General features: G+C 37.4%; 1 protein-coding gene across 2 annotated transcripts in view; it reads left to right on the top strand.

Moving 5' to 3' along the window:
* The window catches only part of Dnajc1 (DnaJ heat shock protein family (Hsp40) member C1), a 184,986-nt gene that overhangs the window by 146,885 nt on the left and 16,366 nt on the right, over positions 1-21,735 (top strand). For both annotated transcript variants that reach the window (XR_013112311.1, XM_034510724.2), the window contains exon 9: positions 11,875-11,994. Coding sequence is in view for 1 of the 2 variants with exons in the window: in XM_034510724.2 (XP_034366615.1) it covers positions 11,875-11,994 (120 nt within the window). In the remaining variant the exon portion in view is untranslated. The remainder of the gene's footprint in view (positions 1-11,874; positions 11,995-21,735) is intronic.

Below are 21,735 nucleotides of genomic sequence, written 5' to 3'. Positions count from 1 at the left end.
GTGCCTCCCTCCATTCCCAGCTTTACTCAGTTGCCTGTGGTTCTTTGTTTATGTTTGTTGGTGCCATCCTTATGCAGCTCATGTTTGGGCAATGATCTCACAGCAAACTCCCTGATCCTCTGGCTCTAATAGTCTCTCTGCCCCCTCTTCCACAATGTTCCCTGAGTCTTAGGTGGGGGTATTTTATAGATGTATCTATTTTTATTGGTTGTGGCTTTCTGTAATAGTCTGTCTGTTTTAAAGGAAACTTACCTGTGGATATAAGGACAAATGTTTTTAAATTGTTGTTAGAGATTATACTGGTTTAGTCAATTAGTAGATTTTCCTCCAATAACCATGATTTCACTAGCATTAAATAGTTAGCTAGGTTTCCAGTAAAAGGTCTTGTCAAAAGGGTCTTAAACTGGATTTAACAATATTGTAGTATTTAAATCATAACAATATTAAGTTTTCCACTCACAATCATGGGATTTTTTTTAAAAAAGAAAATTTATTTGTATCTCCTTTATTTTCTTTCAGCACTATTTTATAGCAATGTAAAAGTCTTTTGACACTTAGATTTTTTTCCTAAGTATTTTATTCTTTTCATTGCTATTTTAAATTGTATTCTTGATTCTCTTTCTAGATTGTTCTTTGTTAGTGTATAGGAGCACAATTACAGTTAGGACTGATGGCTAATACCTGTAAATCCTAGCACTGAGAACATGAAAGCATGGAAGAGTACAAACATATGAGACCTCAAAGCTTGTCCCCACAATGACACCCTTCCTCCAAGGCCACACCTTGTAGTGCCACTACCTATGGGCCAAGCATTCATACACACGAGTCTATCAGGGCCATTCCTATTCAAACCACCACAGTATCCTAAATTATAAGATGGCACAGGTGGGATTTTCTTACAGACAATACTGCACCGTCTGCTCATTTTTTTACTCTCATATATGCCTACATTTTCAAGACTTCACAGTTTTTACCTTCATTATAGCCTTAAATTCAGAATATCTAAAACTGAATTTAATCTCTAATTTTCAAATACCTGTATTTGTATCTTACTGTGCTAGTTTGATAGACTCATTTATTTGTGCATTTATTTATTTATTATTTACTTTTTCCTGTAGTTTTATATATATATAAATTTCTTTGTTTGGGAGAACTCTGTTTACCTCCCAATTTTAAATCCATCAGTACTGACATCTTAGGTCAGTGCTTCATTATCTTATGCTTGCAATATAGAATCTTACTGTGTAGCCCAGATTGCCTGGAATAACTTAAGTGTATGTAGCCCAGGCTGGTTTTGCACACAAATTCTAAATACTGTGATTAAAGGCATGTACTTCCTTGCCTGGCTTTGGTCTTTAGCTTCTTGAGACAGGTTCTTCCTATGTTGCTGGCCTTGAATTCCTGAGCTCGTGAGATGCTTTATCCTGTCCCTCCCTAGTAGCTGGGATTTACAGCTTCACACTTCTCCCTAAAGGTCATTAGGTGTTTCACTACAGAGTCCCTTTTTATAAGTGTATTTTCTCACAAACTCTTTGAGAAGGGTCTTTTTTTCCTATGGATTCTTATAGCACTTAACATTATAATTGGCTATATAATGTTTTGAATTATATTTTGACTTTGTCTTTTAAAATGTTAAGTTACACTCGTTGTATAAAATGTTAAAAGTTTCCACCCATTATGTGGAAAATATATGATATGTTAACAAATAAGATATTGCCAGTTTTGTCAGTATTAATTTGTACAGGTATCCCCATAATAGCCAATATCTCTGGTAAATGTGTAATTACAGAATTAGCCTTTTCAATACTCAAAGCAGCTGTCAGTTGAAACCTTGAATATGTATCAGTGGTATGGTGTACAAACCTTAGTTTTTCAAATTCTGAAGAATGAAGCACATTCATCTGCCAGATGTAATTTTTTTGGTAACCCTAAGGTGGCTTCCAGCAGTTAATGAAACAAAGAACAGTTAGGATACTTTTATAATTTTCTTGGCTTTTTGCAAAGTGATAGGAATTTTTTTTTGAACCTTTACTGTTAACATAGTGTTTTTCATGACATTTTGAGACTTCTAACACATTTTCTATTAATAATTGGTCAATTTTTCATTTCCTTGTGCTGATGGGCCTAAGAAGACTATATGAGACAAAATATGGGTGATATATAATGGATTATTTCTATTTCTGATTGCCTGATGCAGTTGTATAAGATTAATTATGAATTATCAAGAATAAATTCAGCAGTTTCTATATGCAAAACAGATCTTTGTGCATATTGAGAATCAGTAATTACATGAAGAGATTCCGGAAAATCTTATAATACTGTAAGAATTGTATACAACTCTTGTGTTTTGAACTGAAGTATATGGGCTTTGAATTACTTTGCTGCTTTTTTTTTTTTTTTTTAAATATGTCTTACTTCTAGCCTGCCATTCCCAACTGAATTGTGTCAGTATAGGATGTAGGAGCTTCAAGAATTGGTGTTCCTTTTACAATATGTACTAGAATCCAATTAAGTTTTTCTATAAGCTGAAGATGTTTGCTTTTAGAATATTTTCTGTTAATTTCTTCCTCATAGTTGCTGTAAGCTCTTTGCTAATCTTTATTGATTACCCATAATGACAATCTCAGCATTAGAATAAGGTAGTATGATTTCTGCTGGATCCGTTTCTGATAACTGATGTAGTCTTATTCTTCCTTTTTTGATTAAATTAGAAACCTTTTCTATATAATTCTTTAATTTTTTACTTTGTGTGCTAATAAAATTTATTCCGTAATACTATAGGAATATGGTTTTAACAGGCCCAAACATGTACACATATACCCATCAGCAGCACAATTGACAATAGCCAAAAAAGAGAAACTGACTCAAATCCCCATCAATAGATTAATAGATGAACAGATGAGGTACATCTATATATTATGAAATACTGTTCAGCCTTGCAAAGGAGTGATGAATGCTGCACTGTAGATATTTTTCCATTTTATCCCAGTGTTCTGTATCTACACAATGGCCCTAGGATGAAGACAACAGACACCAAGAATAGGAACAGTACCACAGGTGTCAGATCATAGAACCTATCTTTGATGGCAACCATACTGTGTAGCACAACTTAACTCCATTTTTCAGCATTGCAGTCTCAGTTGTTTTCTCTAATTCCATGTTGTAATTTCTTGCTCATTAATTTCTGTTTTCCACAGTCTCTAGAAAAAGCTGATAAATTGTCATATTTTCCTTTTATTCTGTATTAAATTTCTGGTTTGTGATATTTCTCTACTCACATTTAAATGATACCAGTCAATACGGTTTTCCCCCCAGTGTAAGTAATAAAAATTAAGTACTTGGCTATTCTTTTGTGTGTTTTTCAATTTATTTATTTTATGTATAAGGGAGATTTGCCTACATGTATGTGTGTGCACGATATGCATACAGTGCCTGCAGAGGCCAGAAGAGACTGTTGGATCCTCTGGACAAATGGTTGTGAACTACCATGTGGGTGCTGGGAATAATATCCGGATGGAGTCTCTGGAAGAGCAGCCAAGGTTATTAACTGTCTGCAGCCCTTTCATCTCTTTTAATAGTTGAGAATTTTAACTTAATATAACAAACATATCAACAAGTAAAAGCAAACAAAAATACTCTCTGGTTGTATTCAGAGATACACTAATATATATTGTATACAGGCCACACTAATGATGTTGAATGGATCATTGGCTAATTTGGGGCAAACAAATTGGGGGCATGATGAGAGGCTGGAGGCTCTACTAACTCGCTCCTGTACATAACATAGCAGACTAAACTCACTTGCTGTTAGTAGAAACAGTCGTTTGTACTCAGATGCTGTAGCAATGTTAGCTGTTTCCACATGCTACCACAAAGCAGCTCTCAGCTTTGTTTGCGATAAAACTGGAAACTATTTTCTAGGATAAAAATTGTTTATCTTAATTTATAGAATTTGCAAAACTTATCCTGACAATAATGTCATGCTAACTAATTTTGTATAAACATTGAAAAGATAGTCACTTTCAACAATTTGTCTTGGTGCAGATTTTCTTTTCAACATTCACACTTCGATTTGTCACCTCAGGATCTGCTGATGGATTACTGAGCTGAAACTGGAGAGCCTCAGGGTTCTCCTAGACTGTTATCCATAGCACAGTGAATTTAAGGTGTTTTTGACGTTTGTAAGTTTCTATTTCTTCTTGCTGGAAAATAGGGCATAGGACTAGGATGGTTCTAATTGAAATGGATCTATTTTAAGCAAATACAATTTGTAAAATTTCTAAACTTCTTAGTAGCCTAAGAATCAAATGCCATTATATTGAATATTATGACCTTTGAAAAATACTTACATGCACCACTGTAAAGTAGAATAGATAAAAATACAACTGGTTTTTAATTTTCCCTATAGCATTTATCAATCATATGCCCTGATTTTTTTTTTTTTTTAAATCTCTTCTTGGAACCAAAAAAATTCTTTTGGTTTCAGCTTTTTCCCCAGTAGGATAATACAGAAAATTTTCTGCCTGAAGAAAAAGTAGTTGTTCTCTTGAGATCACATCTAATTTTAAAAGATAAAAATCTATAAATTGAAATGTCCCTTGAGACTGAACTCTGCTGATCTCTGCACAGCAAGAGCTCTGTGCTCCATTCCCTATGGGTGTGGCTGTCATCTCAGCCTTACCACCTAGAACTATCCGGGCACATGTGGTCAGTGCATCTTGAACTTAGTTTCCTACCTAGTCAGTCTGATTTTGTATGAATTTTTCTGTTTTATCCCCCAAAACGTATTTAACAGTTATTCGCTGACTATAATTTGTTGCCATTGAGGATGTGTACATGAAAATCAAAGGGGGTTGTAATTATACTTAGAAACAGTTACAGAAGGAGACCATCAGAATATAATGCAGTCATTTTAGTAAACCTATAAAATGGTGTGGAGGGAACCTAGCAGGATTAATTTAAGTACCCTGGGGAGTTAAGAAGGCTTCTCAGAGACAACAGTTCTTGGAAGAGGAGGAGTTCCTGGGTAGGTAATTTAGAACAGTACATCCTGAACAAAAAGCAAGTATTTCAAAGGATCAGTGATGTGAGATAGTCTGAGTATTTAGAACTAGTAGTTTTAGCTAGCTGTAGATCTCTGAGGCAGAGATTAAGATGAGATAAAACTTGAAAGGTAGCATGGTTTCCAGGTGCCCAGTCTTTAGATGCCCTAGAGAAGAACTTGGAAGGTTTGGTTTTGGAGGGTTTTTTGGGTTTTTTGGTTTATTTTTTCTTTTTGTTGTTTTGTTTTGGGTTTTGTTTTTTTTGTTTGTTTGTTTGTTTGTTTATTTTTTGGAAATGGGTAACATTTGTGGATATTTAGTAGTGGAAAATGTTATGATCAAATTTTTAGATCTTAAACAAGTTGGCTAACCTCTCAGTGTTCCTGCACAGTGGGATAGCCACATTTCTGAGGTTGTACTGAGTACTGAATAGAGAATGCATGTGAAGCAGTTAAGAGTCTGCATAGTAGCAATTAATAAGCCTATAACCCTGTCTGCAGAAAAGGGAGGGAGGGAGGGAAGAAGGGAGGGAAGGAAGGATGGTTGGCAGGCAGGCAGGTAGGAAGGTAGGCAGGCAGGCTCCCAGACAAAGCCTAAAAAAAAAATCCAAGTTCTTCTCTAGGGCATCTAAAGACTGGGTACCTGGAAACCAGGTGGTGGTGCACACTTTTAATCCTAGCACTCAGGAGGCAGACAGAAGCAGATCTTTGTGAGTTTGAGGCAGCCTAGTCTACAGAGTAAGAACCTAGACAGCCAGGGCTATACAAACCCAGTCTCAAAAACTAAAAACTAAAAAATAAAAAAATAAACAAACAAAAAGCCTGCAAAGCCTTGTGACATGTCACCCACCCATACTACTGGAGCTCCATTTCTGTCTCACTCATTCTTCCCTAGACCCCAAAGTCAAAGTCACAGAGATTATAATTTGCATGGTCTTCCTTTTTAATCTGTTAGATGTCAAATCACTCTCCCTCCCCAATTCATTGTCTCTTTTAATCATTGTTATCGTGTGTGTGTGTGTGTGTGTGTGTGTGTGTGTGTGTGTACACAACCTACTGAGTCTACTTGGTGTTGCTTATACATATGTATAGCCAGGGCTGATGACTTGATATTGGACTTGATATGCAGGAACTCATCCCTAGAGCAAATTAATTTTCAATTTCTCAGAAACTGTTGACCATTTCTAGCTCTTCCTCTCGGTGAGGGGCCATTTGACATTCCTCTGCCTGTGTTGGCATGTCAGCTAAAGGTGTAATTCATTGTCCTGGTCTTACACGGGGAACCGTTTTGTTGTTGTGTTCTCAACACTTATCTTTATGCCCATAAAGAAATATAAGCTCTCACTTCTAACCAACAGGGAGAGACTATCAGAGAAATCTACAACTTGTCAAAATGAAGAGTAAGGTGGGGTGTCCCGCCCTAACTGATAAAACTGCAATGCAACCCCTGTATCCACAGCTCAGAAAAAAATTGCAGGAGAGGGAGCAGAAGGATTGTAATTGCCAGAGGCCCAGAATGTCTGTTGCTAGATAGTGCCCCCTAAGCATGGTACGGAAGTTCACCTTTCCCCATCTTAAAATGAGTTATTTATTTTCTTAGTAGTAAGAATTCTTTTGGGAAGAGTAGGCTATAGAGATGGCTCAGTGGTTAAGAGCACTTTCAGAGGATCTGGATTCATTTCCTAGCATCCACAACCATCTGTAACTCTGGTTCTAGGGGATCCAGCACTTTCTTCTGACTTCCAGGGGCACACAGCATGCACATGGTTATATATATATATATATATATATATATATATATATATATATATATGCAAAATACTCCCACATAAAATATAAAAAACATTAAAATTTTAGTTTAAGCTGTGTGTGGATAGGAGGCATGTATCTCTGGAGGTCATGGGGAAGCTTTGTGAAGTCCTTTCTTTCCTTTTATACTTTATTTTGCCTGGGGATCAGGGATGGAACTCAGGCGGCCAGATTTGCAGCAAGGGCCTTTACTACTGGGCTATCCCATCAGCCCAGGAAAACTCTTTATGCACTTTGAATATCAGACTGTAAAGAGGTCCAAGAAGAGAACATGTTTTATACAATTACAGACTTTAGTTAGATGCCTCACTTACAACTATATTGGCAAGAAGTATATTCAGCCACATGACCAGGAACTGGGACTTTGTGACTCCTTCTTGCAAGAAATTTGAAGTGGCTGAACCAAGACTAGGTAGATTTTCTTATATGTTTTGCTATGCTGTCACCTCAAAGGTATACCAGCATGGCTGGCCTGTGACTGCCATCAGGAAAAGAAGGAGGTCATACTGATCAAGAATGAATCCTGAATTTTCTAAGTAAATTTTTCTTACCATCTACCCCTTAATTATCTAGGAAGAAGCTAAAAGGAACAGGTTTCTTTCTTGGGACAGTTGCTTTCCTAAATATAAAGAAAAGGAAAAAAGAAAGAGAGGTAGTGAGAATTTTTGTTAATTTTTTGTTTTGTTTTTGTTTTTGATATTATATATCTTGGCCTGCCCTGGAACTCAGAGAGATTTGCCTGCCTCTGCTTAGAGTCAGAACTTCTTGAGTTGATATATGAGGAAGTCTTTCCAATGCTCAACAATCCCAGATGTCTGTGGACACAATAGGGAACATGGAGGTTGCATCAAACATATTTGACTCCTGGCCTATTCAGTGGTTTAGTAATGAAGGTATTTTGTTGGCTGACTGCAAACAGTCTGAAAGGCTAAAACCGTGGAAAAATTACTTTCAGGATCCACAATAGTGTGGTCCAGCTTAGTTGGCCTTATAGGAATGGCAACAATAATCACCTGAGAAAGAATCTCAGCAGCAAGGTACAGCAGAGCTGCAAGAGGAATCGGAGCCCCACATAAGTCAGCCCTTCCAGAAGTGAGCAGGGGATGGCCCAGGCAGAGGAGTATAATGCATTCCAGGATAAGTTGTCAGGGTTTGGCAAGAGCCACACAGAGATTCAGTCTCCATGGATTTATCTCAGTAGTGGGATACTTGCTTATCACCAAAAGCAACACTGAGTAGAGGTTTTTCCTGTGTCTGGTCTGGTCTTTGTGTTGCTGTGTCCAACTCATGGAAGCAGAGGTTGTAATAGGCTCAGTGAGCAGCTTCATGATGAGCCTGTGTGGATGGTGAGAAGATGGCTATCTGTAACACACAAAGAGGGGCCTCACAGTGAAGACATTCAAGGTGGTTTGGTTTTAATTTTGTTGTTTGTTTTTTTTTTTTTTTTTTCTCTCTCTCTCTCTCTCTCTCTCTCTCTCTCTCTCTCTCTCTCTCTCTCTCTGTCTCCCTCCCTCTTTCTTTCTTTCTTTCTTTCTTTCTTTCTTTCTTTCTTTCTTTCTTTCTTTCTTTCTTTCTTTCTTTCTTTCTTTGTTTTTCGAGACAGGGTTTCTCTGTGTAGCCCTGGCTGTCCTGGTACTCACTCTGTAGAACAGGCTGGCCTCGAACTCAGAAATCCGCCTGCCTCTGCCTCCCAAGTGCTGGGATTTTGTTGTTCTTATAATGTTGGTTTACACAGAAGTTTGTCACAGTCACTTTTAAGTTGGAAAGGAAATTATATAGTTGAAAGCCAAATGCATTCTAAAACTGTACAAAATAAAGAGTTATAGGGATACTGTCCATGTTGTAGCTGTACAACTGATATTTTAACCAGTGGACAGAGAATAAAAATATTTTTTTGAGTAAAATTTCTAATGCTCTGAGTTGAACTAAACCAATTAAAAATGGTTCAATATAAAAATTGAACTATCTATTAAATAGAAAAGAACTTTCTACCAAAATTATGAGAATGCAACAAGTAGTAAGTATATTTTTCTTTTAATGTAACCATAATTTTTCTGGCAAATAAATAGCATAATAATTTGTATTTCACACTTTATGGTCTAAAGCTGGAAGGGGAAACTCTGCATATAGGTTCTATAAACATAACAGCAAGCTTTCCCTTGACAGTCCAAGCCCTTGTAATCCAAGAATATTGAAGATTTTCAGAAGCAAGTCTTTGTGCATAGCAGATGACAAAAATCCATCCCAAAGGAGTATTTTTTGATAATACAGTTTAAATTTCCCTATTCATTCTTACTTGGGGATCATTATATAAAATACTGAATAATTTGAAAACTTACTTTTTATTTTGTATTCAGTATGGAGATTTATTCCCAGAGAGGGGCTTTTCTGATGCAAAATTGGAATGCTGGTACAGTCATAACAGCTGTCCCCACACCATGTGGTAGCTTCCAGTACTTTACTGTAGAGATGAATTTTTGGCCCAATGTTTCAGTAATATTGGACACACATGGTTTTAAGTGGCAAAGCAGTATGCTTATGCATTCATCTGACTTTCACAGCTACAGTTGGGTCTACAGTAGAACAGGGAGAACACATTCACACCACGGGCCACCCTCATGGCTGCTGGAGTAGCTGGATCACAGTGGGCTCTGTTCCTTTAAAGACACCACTAACTACTGCTGAGGAATTACACATTCACCAAAGTGCCTTGCAGCAGTAGGGGAGGGAATAATGAATAGCTCAGAGGCCACACTCAGATTTCAGCCGTGAGTTCTTATTATCACCCATCTTTTAACAATAATAGTAAAAATCATGGCCATGAAATAACTAAAACCAAGAGGAAGTTTGCCGAGGCAATCGTTGGTCTTTCTTTTTCAGGTTTTGATGCAGGCATTGATTTAAATAAAAATGTTGCCTCCCCAGGAAAACTGTAGCACTATGTTTTTGACTCATTAACAAGAAATTAAAAATCCAGTTGGTTTTTAATGCTACTGTTAATATATATAGAATATTTGAAAAATCAACTTATTAAAAATAGAAGTTTTGCACAGATGTCTATTTAAGCTAATGCAGACATCTTTTCTTGAGAGCACAGCAGTGATTTGCTGTGCTCTAAAGCACACTGCACTGGTAGGCTTTGACTCTGAGTCCTGTTTCAGTGAAGATCTTAATGTTCTTCGTGGCTTGATTTTGCACTTCTAGCTTATAGTTAAATTCTCCTCAAGCCTTGCCCTTTTTGTGTTTCCTTTCGCATCAGAATTTAGGGGTTTGTCAATAAGAGTAGTATTTCTTTGAAAATCCAATTTATTTCCTCTAGATTATATCTAAGTAACACTTTTTTATTGTTGTTGTTAAATGAGGCAAAAAAAAAAAAAAAAAGAAAGAAAGAAAGAAAGAAAGAAAAAAGGTAGGAAAACCCCTCAGTGTAATTTTTGGCTCAAGTGACACTGAGAATTAAATTTCTGATCTTCATTAAATATCAAAGAAATTCTAGCCAGATCCAGTGTAGATTACCTTTTTATCTAAGTGAGTTTATGCTTGTATTGTAGGGGCTGTAATGATGAATATGTTTGAGGCTTTCAGCCCTTAGTAGATATAAAATAGAATGATTGATAAAATCCTCCTTACTATTGGCTATTATTTACTGACTCTTAAGTGGCAGGTTGTATTTATGCCAATTTATCTGCTTCAGGGAACATTCTTGATAGCAGAACAAAGTGAATAAAAGTAGTTTGCTTTGCAAATGAATGCAAATAGGAGAGCCTTTCGGAAAGCTCTTTAACAGGGGCAATGCACTTTGATTATGACTGAAGCTGCCATTTGGACATGGTGAAAAGAGCATGCTTGAACCATTGATTGGGGGAGACAGTAAAAAGTCAGGAAGGGCCAGTTAGGCCTGCAGTGAGGCAGGCGGATGTCAGTGTGGTTAGAGCACAGTGGGAGAATGACAGGAAGGATTAGTGTCAGAGAGAGGCTTTGCTGGAGCTGTAGAGATAGTCCCTGGGGTCACTCACCTCTGACTGTTGTTCTGTGCTGATGGTTCTGTAATGCAAACTGCCTGGTGTATGCCTGTTCATTATCGGAAATGGTGATTAGAAAAGGTATTTGTTTCTAAGATTTCCTCCCACTACCTTTCTCTCCCCCTTCCCCCCATCCCTTCTTTCTCTCTTTCTCATTAAAGGAAAATGAGGTGGGCTTCCTTCATCTTTCATTGTTTGATGCCAGAGTAGCTACTGCCTCTGTTGGGTGGTGGCTTATACTAGAAAGTAGTTGTCATATTTTTTTTTTTAATTCAACAGTGATTTATGGTTCTTTCTTTGGTTTTAGGTTTTGACCATTATTCAGCAATATGTTGCTAGTAAAATTGTTTTGCAGTTTTGTAATGTTTAAGGTATTTTCACTATTTCAACATCAAAAGCTTTGCAAAGACTCACATCTTGGTGAAAGAGTTCCTAATCTTGTTCCCAAGTTTTACAGAATGCTAGCATTTGGCAAATTAAACATTTATAAAATTTTATGTCATTATTGTTACATAGAATGAGCAATACATGTAATCTTGCACAGTTCTGATTCTCAACCAATGCTTTTTGTTGTTCAGATTTTCACATATACTTAAAAACATTTTATAAGTATTTGTTTATGTCAAAATCTTACTTACTAGTCATATTATGTGAATTATATGAACAGCACTACATTTTGTTCCAAGAGTTTTTATGGACTTTGATAATGTTTTTTTATTTTAATATAAAATTAGTCTTTTTTTTAAAAAGTATCTTCAAAAACATAGTTTTGCATTATGTAGTACTTCTTTTTTTTATATTCATGCAAAAATCTTACAGACACTTCTGGGACTCTGTTCTTCGGTTAAAGATGCTGGCCCAGCTTTGACTAAACCTAGATACATGGTTAGTAACTGTTGGTCATTGCAGAAAGGGTTCTGCCAATAATTTGTTTCACAGGCATGTTGATGTTATAGTGGACATTTTTCCAATTTCTTAAAAATTTTCTTTAATGTTTTGCAGGCACCTGAATGGACAGAAGAGGACCTCAGTCAACTGACAAGAAGTATGGTTAAGTTCCCAGGAGGGACCCCAGGTCGATGGGAAAAGATTGCCCATGAATTGGGTCGATCTGTGACAGATGTGAGTTCACTGAGATTTGCATTGTCTGGGGAGTGACAAACAGGAACGAGCCAACTATGAGGAGGAGGCTTGTTTGGGTCCTGGGTTATCTGTGGACCTGGGCATGAATCAGTAATGAAATAAGCAAAAAGCAGATGTGAATCCATCCCCTTCTCCACAGTGTAACAGCTGTGTGAAAGCATTGTGTTCAGAGACTGTAGCTACTGAAACCTAATCATAGAAAACGGTATTAGATTTTGTGTATATTGACCCTTTAATCGTGGAGAAGACAGTTTTCAAACTGATCAGAACTAGAGAGGTTGTATTTCAGCCTTTAACACTGATGTACGGATCGCCAGTGTATTTAGACAGGTGGTTTAGGTTAATGAAATGAGCACTTGGGTTCTGTGGTGCAGACAGGCTATTCCTTCTTTCCAGGATGCTGCTGACCATTTATTTTGGAATGTGTGTGTAAATGGCCATACCTAACACCTAGAAGACAAAGTATAGACCAAGAACCTTGTGACAGACTGCTGTAGATGTTTTTGTTCAGGGAGACTACAGTAGAGTGCTTGATGGGTGCCAGATTGTCTCCCAGCATCTAATTAGAAGTCAAAAAGAAACCTCCTGTCTCAGTTATCAAACTGATATTTGTATAAATCGTACTAAATAACCTTGACTAAATTTTCTTCACATACATCTTGGTATAAAACTTCTTAAAAGAGTTACCGAATTAAAGAGGGAATTTAAATTTTGTTAGCATGCTTTTAGGTCCTTTTTTTACACTGTGCACACATTTTAATGAAAATGTAAAATTTAGTAAATCACAGCTACCAAAATAATGAGAATGTGTTATAATTGCTAGAGCTTACTTTTCATAGTAAACTTCTATGTTTTTAATTTAGAAGCACATATATATATTTAAAAATTACTGTCAACTTTCTCTTTTCTTCAGTTCCTTTGATTGGTATTTGCTTTGAAAATTTAAAATTTACATATGTTCATATATTTAAATGTGATCATCTTTTTTTGTTTGTTTGTTTTTTTTCGAGACAGGGTTTCTCTGTGTAGCCCTGGCTGTTCTGGAACTCACTTTGTAGACCAGGCTGGCCTCGAACTCAGAAATCCGCCTGCCTCTGCCTCCCAAGTGCTGGGATCAAAGGCGTGCGCCACCACCGCCCGGCAAATGTGATCATCTTATACAAATTGTACCTAGTAACATCATTTCTGCACTTTTGTAGAGTGACCAGTTATCTTTAGCTCATGGAGAATTGCTTTTCTACTAGTTGCACTGCTGAGATATGCATTTCATTTTCTTCTTGTAAGATATTTTGTAAGGAATGGTATAACTATATAACCACATTAAAGATATTCCAGGGATATTGATAATTTAAACATTACATTTTAATTGCTAAAATAATTTTTAAAAACATTCTAAAAATACTGTTTTAAAGAGCCCAAAACTTTTAACTTGATTATATTAAGAAAAACAATAATATGTTAATTTGGTGTCTTCTTAAGAGGTAGAGAATGAAAACTAAAAAAGTGGTGGAGTTTTACAAGATCTCTCTGGCATAGCCCCACAGTCACTACTTTACTGAATTTACAAGAGTGATCTTACTGCAGGGGCTTCTTTTTAAACCTTTGCTTGTGTGGTTTACTTACAACATATTTTGTGTGTTTTATTACTTTTCCCCAGCCTTCTCCCGGGGAGGCTGATTTTATGTCTGCAATACTTTTTAATAAGAAGTGGTTCACTGACTTGTATGTATGTTTGCACATACTGCATGATATCTTCTCTTTTCACAAGATTAAAAGTACTGTGAAAATAGTTAATAAACCTAAACTTTTGTAGCCTCCTGAGATGCCATCATAGGAGAACTATGTCACAATCTACTACACCATGGCATCTCTGCAGCCTCACTGTGCATCTCAGTAACATGTCAGAGCAAAGATGTTCTCTTGAGAAAACAAGAAAACAGACAGGTATCTGAAGATTCAGCTAGCTTTTTAAAAGTTATTTGTATTATTCTTTGACAATTTCATACACCTAAATAATGTTTCTTGGTCATATTGCAGTGTTGTTTTAATCTTATTTTATGTGTATGGGAGTTTAACCTGCTTATGTGTGTCTATACACCACGTTCATCATGCCTGATACCCAAGAAATCCAGCAGAGGAGCACAGATCCCTTCCCTGGGACTAGAGTTACAAACAGTTGTGAGTTACCCTGTGAGTGCTGGGAATTAAATCGCAGTTCTCTGAAGAGTAGCCTGTGCTCTTAATCTCTGAGCCACCTCTGAAAAGCCCTAGCTAACTTGTTTCAGTAACCCCAAGAATGACTTGTGAACCACACTAAGGCAGCTGCAGTGGGTTCAGCTGGTACAGTTCCTTTAGTGGGATGTTAAGTGAAAGTTAATCACTCTGTAAGAGGTCACCTGCACTTCCTTTTGGCTTGCAGTGTTAATTAGATCTGTTGTCCTTAAGTGCTTGATTGTGGAACAGGAGCCAGGTTCCTTTGGCGTCATCAGCTCCTTCACCCTGCACACTGACCCCAGGAGGCACAGCTGCTTTTTGACCTTTTTTGTCTGCCAAATGTGTAGCTTCAGGCTTGCTTCTTTCCTTCCAGAAGCAATTGACCCTTCATGGGGAAAGGTGAGTGTGGCAGTGCTAGAGTGTATGGCTCTTTATTTGTTAGATTCTAGTAAAAGACATATTTTATTCCTTAGTGTAAAAAAAGAATCAGTATATTAATTGTCATAATTAGAGTTAAATTGTTAAAACCTTGGGTATGTACAAGCAATATTTTAGTATTAAAATTTTTTAACATTAAAGTATTTTTAACTCAGGTAAACTGTAAAACCAACTTTATTGAGGCTTAAATAGTTTAAATGTTAATTATATGCCTTTTGGCATATAATTTTAGTAACCACAAAGGACACTCCAATTGTAAAAACAACAAAGGAAACAAAAACTGTCTGGCATGTAAAACCACCTTTAATGTAATTATTAACTGCAGGCTTCTAAGTTAAGGTCAGGGAGCATCAGGTTTCTTGTTCCTAAAAGGTTGTAAGCTGACCCTGGTTCTCTGCGGGCACTAATCTCCATTCTGTTTATAACAGTCTGAGAGGAGATTTTCTGCTTGTTTAGAAAAGGCCCAGGTAGACAGCAAAACAAAAGCCAGGTGGCTAGATTTAACTTCTATAATTAATGCCAAAGTGTAATATAAGAAGTCCATAAGGGCTGCCCATGAAGAGTGCAGGTAGTGAAATCCCCTTGTCGTTAGTTGTAACTGCCACAGAAGCAGAAGATACATAGTAGGAGAGTTTATACAGTGTTATTATGCTGTCTTCTCAAGATCAGGAAGCCTTATGGTTATTGGTAAGTTAAGAATATAGTTTTATGTTATTTTGAAGATATATTGTTATTATTTTTAGCATCAGAGTAGTCCTACCTAAAGTTCTGAGGAATGGTGAGGACTGACCTTTTGGTTTCTTCACTAAGCTGCCAGGTTCCTGCCTTTTCTGTTCTCTGTGGTCCAGCCTGGTCTCTTCTGCTCCTGTCTTCTCCCTTCTCCATCTCACAACCTTCAACAACACTTCACTTTGGAATACCTGTTTGCTTTACACCATGTCCTTGCAGGATGAGCTGCTGGCTCATTTAATTTATAAACTTTAGTGATAACATCATTCACACTTAAATGTTGTTCCTTTGTTGTTGTGTGATTTTTTCTGTTTTTTTTATTCTAAACATAACCAACACAAACTTGTGGTAGTCATTCTGCTTCGGCTTTCCAAACCAGTGATGCAATTACAGGCCAATTACTCAATCTTTCTTTTCGCCTGATGAGAATTCTGTTGAATATTAAGTAGTAATTAATGCAGAAGGTTTTTATTCATCTTTTAATAAAGAAATGTGGGTTTGGAGCTATTTACTATTAGTCATTGGCATTGAATATATTAAGGGAATTTTCTTCAATTTGATTTTTTGATTGTAATTTATGACAATTGTTTCAGGAATCAATGTAGAATTTTTTTTACTGTTTTGAGATTTTCATTGCATTTATTTAATCTTTGTATATGCACAAATATGCATACCATGACATGTTTGGAGGTCAGAGGACATCTTGTAGGAGTTTGGTTTTTTTGTTTGTTTATTTGTTTTGATCTCGGCTTCCATGAGGATGAAGGTTGAACTGATGACTTTGCTTAAGCAAGTCTCTTTATCTGCTGAGCCATCTCACTAAGCCGGGTGTGATTTTTTTTTTCAGATATGAAATTTTAACAATAATGACCTAATAAGAAATAATTGTCAAAGTACTTTTTTTAATTTTCCAAAATAAACTATTTGGTCATATAAAATTATTCACTTTCTAACAGTTGGACTACTTAATTTTTTGCAGTTGAATATGAGAATATTATAGAATATTTGATTGGGTATCTTTAGGTAGAGCTATATCAGCCTTCTTTAATAAGTTTGTTTGAGCCTATTGATGCAATCCTATAGCAGCCTTCTAATATCCAGATAATCGAGACAATACTGAATCTAAGGAAGAAAAAGACAGCAGAGGCCAATGCATGTCTACACCTGCATATACACATACACACATACACATACACACACACATATACACATACACACATGCACATACAATAGATAAATGATAGATAGAAAGACAGACATACATATACACATACACACATATACACATACACACATACACACATGCACATACAATAGATAAATGATAGATAGAAAGACAGACATACATATACACATACACACATATACACATACACACATATACACATACACACATGCACATACATAGATAAATGATAGATAGAAAGACAGACATACATATACACATACACACATGCACATATAATAGATGACAGATAGATAGACATACAGACATACATATATACATACAATAGATGATAGATAGATAGATAGATAGATAGATAGATAGATAGATAGATAGATAGATGACATTTTTGGGACAGGATGCCATAAAAAATATCAAAATACAAATAAGTATCAAACACAGTGGTTGAAAATTATCTCCTAGGAAACAGAATAAAAAGGCAAACTGTTTTAATATATAGAAAAGAAATATAGGAAATCAACCCTAGAAATCTAGACCTGATTAAGTCCCAGTTAAAGAAAAAGAATCCAGAGGCAAGATCATTGTTCAGTAAATGATACAGTAAAGCTTTCCAGAATGCAGGGACACCTGGGGCCACTTAGTAAGTTTTCCAAAACCAAATACATATATGGAGAAGATTATGGAGAAACTTATGAGCCCTGAGACTCTGTGAGGCAAGGAAACAGTTCCTTTACAGTTCTGAGAAGTTCTGTGTTCTGAATCTAGAACAATTTATATGTGAGAGGAAATACCTGAGGTTATCCTCCAGCAAAAGGAAGGATGAGTCCAAGAAGAAAGCATGAGCTCCAGGCAGTGCTAGATCAAGTCCAGGAACAGCAGTCACATCAGTGTGGAGCTGGCAAGAGCAGGATGTGCAAGCTGGAACAGGAGGTTGAGGACTTCCTGCCAAGGACCAGAGGGAAGGAGTGTTTTTAGAATACATAGTATGTATAGCTTATAACTTGGACAATATATTCTCTCTCTCTCTCTCTCTCTCTCTCTCTCTCTCTCTCTCTCTCTCTCTCTCTCTCTCTCTCTCTCTCTCTCTCTCTGTGTGTGTGTGTGTGAAATGTATGCATTCATTTACCAAAAAAGGGCAACTAGAAATTCTACAAAGTACAGAAACCCATTACAACCACCACCCACTGCCAAAACAGGGCAATCAGAGTAGACTAAGAGTGGAAAGTACTTACCAGGTTACAGCACTCTAACATCTTACATAATGATGTATCTATCGTATGTAAGTATAAACCCATACAGACTCAGTCACCTAGTATTCACAAGGGATGCAACGAATACTTACAAAGAATAGACTATTCAGCAAATGGTACTTAAAAAACATAGTAACAACATGAAAATAATGAAATATCTTACATCATGAAAAAAAATGGATTAAATACCTAAATGTAAAACATAAAACAATAAAGCATACTGTACACTATGCCTGTTAGTTAGAATGGGCATGGAATGTATTATGGAAAACAGTATTGAGGTTTCTCCAGAAATTAAAAATCTAGCAGTTCTTTTGGATGTGCATATTCAGAAGAAACAAAGCCAAGAAGTGGAAAATGCATGTGCACTTGTGTGACCGTCAGAGCAGTGTAGCCAAGACAACGAGATAACCCAGAGGGTAGACAGAGAAAACGTGGTCTCTGAATACAGAGAAGGAGATGCTACTCTATGCGGCAGTGTAGACAAGCCTAGACATCGTCATGCTAGTGACCATAGCTCCCAGACTAGCCTGAGCTACATGAGACTCTGAAAGCATGGAAAGGTTTTAGAGATCTGGTATGTAGTATTTTGCCTCCAGCTAATGATACTGTAGCATTCATTCTGTATCTATGTCACATTTTTGTTATCCATTCTTAAGTTGCTGGGCAGCTCATCTGATTCTGTTTCCTAGTTACTGTCAGTAGAGCCATAGTGAACACAGATGTGTAAGTTTCATGTGGTAACTTTAGTTTTACATGTTTGGGAAGGCACCAGCTCCCACTCCCAACACTAGATGAAAACTTCCCTTTATTTTCTTGATTATGATAGCCATTCTGATTGGGGCAAACATTTCCAAGATGGCAAAGGATGCTGAGCACATCTTGAAGTTTCTGCTGTCCATGCGCATTTGAGAACTGTCTTCTAATCCATTGTTAATTAAGTAGTTTGTTCTTTGCTTAATTCTCTGTATATTCTAAATACTAATCCTCTATCATATATAGATATATATAGTTGGCAGAGATTTTTCTCCAATTCTGTGGGCTGTTTCTTTACTTGATTAACAGTTTCCTTCCCTGTACCGAAGCAAATCTGTCTTTTTAACAGAGAGTAGAGATCGTTAACATTCAGTTACTATTGAAAGATTTGTACTCCTGTAACTTTGATGATTTTGTAATGTTTTCTTAAACTTCTCTTCATTAACTGTCTTTGTATTGTTTATTTTTGTCTTGTTTCCCCATGTATATTTATCCTTGTCTTCAGTCTGAAGTATTTTTTTCAAATAGTCTTTGTAAAGCTGGCTTAGTGGCCACATATTCCTGTAGTCGTATCTTCTGTAGCTCATTTGTTTAGGTGGAAAGGGGCAGGGGGAGGAGAAGAAAAAGATTTATTTAATGTGGCAACACTGGGAAGAGGAACAAAGACAGGCATCTTCAGGATCTTGATGTGAGAGTTTAAATAAATGGCCAAAGATATGTACATTTGAGTGGCCATGGTTGGAGCATGAATCTGCCCACTAGTCTGGTTTTTTTCCTAGAAAATTTTTATTTTCAATGATGATCAATAATTTTGCTGTGTATAATAGTCCAAGTTGGTATTGTAGTCTTTCTGACTTGGCCTGCCTCCATACATGACATGGGCCTTTTCTCCTGCAGTGTTCAGTGCTATTTCTTCATTCTATATGTCTAGTGTCTTCACTGTGATATGATATGTGTGTGCTGAAGGTATTTTTTGGCCCTGTTATTTGGTGTTTGGTATACCTCTTGTATTAAACTCTGTGTTGCTAAGTTCCCACTGGCGGGTCACTACCATGCCAGCCCCATTCTTCAAAATTCCCCTGGCCTTTTATGGTGCACTTCTGGCAAACCCACACTTTGCTGCCTTACCTTTCTCTCTGGAACCCAGTTGAGCCGCTGTGTGAAGGAAAACACCACACAGACTTAGTTCAGAATCAAGGTAACTCAGTTGCTGGGTGCAACAACTAGAATCCTAATCTTGTAAACCATATTAAATCTAAATCCTGGAGAACCCTGGCGGATTTGCCATCTAAACTAGGGGCTCAGTAGTAACTACATCTTGTCCTCCCCGATGTCCCCATCCAAAAGCCCACCTGCCTCTCCTCTTCCTCCCTCCTACCCTACTTGCCTGCTTGCCCAGTGATTGGTTTCTTTGTTCATTAGAAAGGTCACATAAAGTCCTGAGTAAGTGATTCACTACTTTGATTCACTACTCATCCTGGGCAGCCCCTCCTGGGGAAGCTGAATTAGCATCAAAGTACAAACAGCACCAGGGCTGTCCACATTTTTTCCACCTCAATCTAATCTAGATAATGAGTCCTTCACAGATATTCCCAAAGTGTTTCTCTTCTGTGACTCTAGATTCTGTCAAATGGATAGTCAAATAGATGACCTTGAACTCCTGATTGTCCTGCTTCCACTTCCTAAATATAAGATTGCAGGGGTTATAGTGTGCCACCACACCTGGACTTTAAACATTTAAGTCAATAAAGCAAGCTCTCTTTCTTATAAACACAGTCTTAGTATGAAATCTCTGTAACAAGTCCTTGAGGGGCTAGAACCATCCTGTATATGTATAATACCACGATTCAAACTACAGTGATGTCCTAATAAGCAATGGTAATTATTGAATAGAGTGGAAAGATACTTCATTACTAATGTCACACTGTGACAGAATGCTTGAATTAAAAAGAAACTATTACTACAGTCCTTTGGCTCTGCAGATGAAGGTGAAGTTGAAAAAGAACACAGCTTAAAAGGACCTGGCGCTGCTGTCCTGACTGACCAAGCCTGCTCAGGGTCTCAAGGGAGGGAGTGAGGGTTAAAGAAAGAAAAGACAATTAGACAACACTAGAACAGGACTCCAGCCAGGCTGAAGCTGAAGTGGGTTGGTTTCTTTCCAGTCTGCTTTGATATTATTCTAGGTACATACAAAGAATATGGTCAGTCCTGAGGCATAAACAGAGTAGTCAAGGAATAATCAGAGCATAGACGTAGGTCCCATGATTACTGTATTCAGAGTCTTAACAAGACCCATCAAATAGAAAGAACACATTCCTCAGCTGTATTCATCTTGAGCCTATGTCCTTGTCCTAGCCCAGTGTCAGATTCCTGCCAGATCCCTTGAAGGCTGCACCAGGAGCTCTCCACACCTGACCTCCTGTTTATCACCATCCCTTGGTCACTCTGAGTTGCACTTCTTTTGTGATACCAGTTCCAAGCGTGGTTAGGAGATGGCATGTGACAGCAAGATGGAAGTGCTGCACTGCTGTAAACCATTACCACTTTGCTGCAGATAGTATTCTAGAGAAGGGATTTTGTCAAGGCCATGGAGCTGGTTAATGCAGGTCTGGGTTAAGGTGGCTCATTCTTAGCCCATGCTGTTCTTTAGACCCTCATATACTGCAGCTGCTCTGTTACTCACCCCTCAGGCAAAGTCTCCTGATCTTCTGAATCCCAAGAAGAGTGGTACTGTCCTAGCAACAGGCCAGTAAGTGAGCAGTAAGCAGCCAGGTTCCTGAGAAGGGCCACCTCTCCAAGTGCTTGCCAGCAGACTGCCAAGCATTGGTAAAACTCATCCTCCTGCACCAAGCGTGTGCAGTACCCAGACTGAAGTCCACCCTCAGCACTGCACAAGCTTGGTGCAGGAGGATACAATATAAAGATACTTAAAATGCTTTCAAAAGCATTGGGAGAAATCTTTCTATGAATCCCAAGCTGGGCTTAAATTCAGTCCTGCTGCCCCTGTCTCAGTGGAGACTGTTATGGCATTATGGTGAGCCCAGTTGAAATTCTTCTGTATAATTCTCTACACCAAACCCTTTGTGTTATTTGTCTAGCCCTATACATGTTCTGTTTCTGACAAATTGCTTCTGCAGTTTGCACCCA

The sequence above is a fragment of the Arvicanthis niloticus genome, chromosome 8 (assembly GCF_011762505.2).
Source record: "Arvicanthis niloticus isolate mArvNil1 chromosome 8, mArvNil1.pat.X, whole genome shotgun sequence".
Classification (NCBI taxonomy): Eukaryota; Metazoa; Chordata; class Mammalia; order Rodentia; family Muridae; genus Arvicanthis; species Arvicanthis niloticus.
The sequence above is the reverse complement of the archived record's forward strand: the minus strand, read 5'-3'. Positions and strand labels throughout refer to the sequence as shown.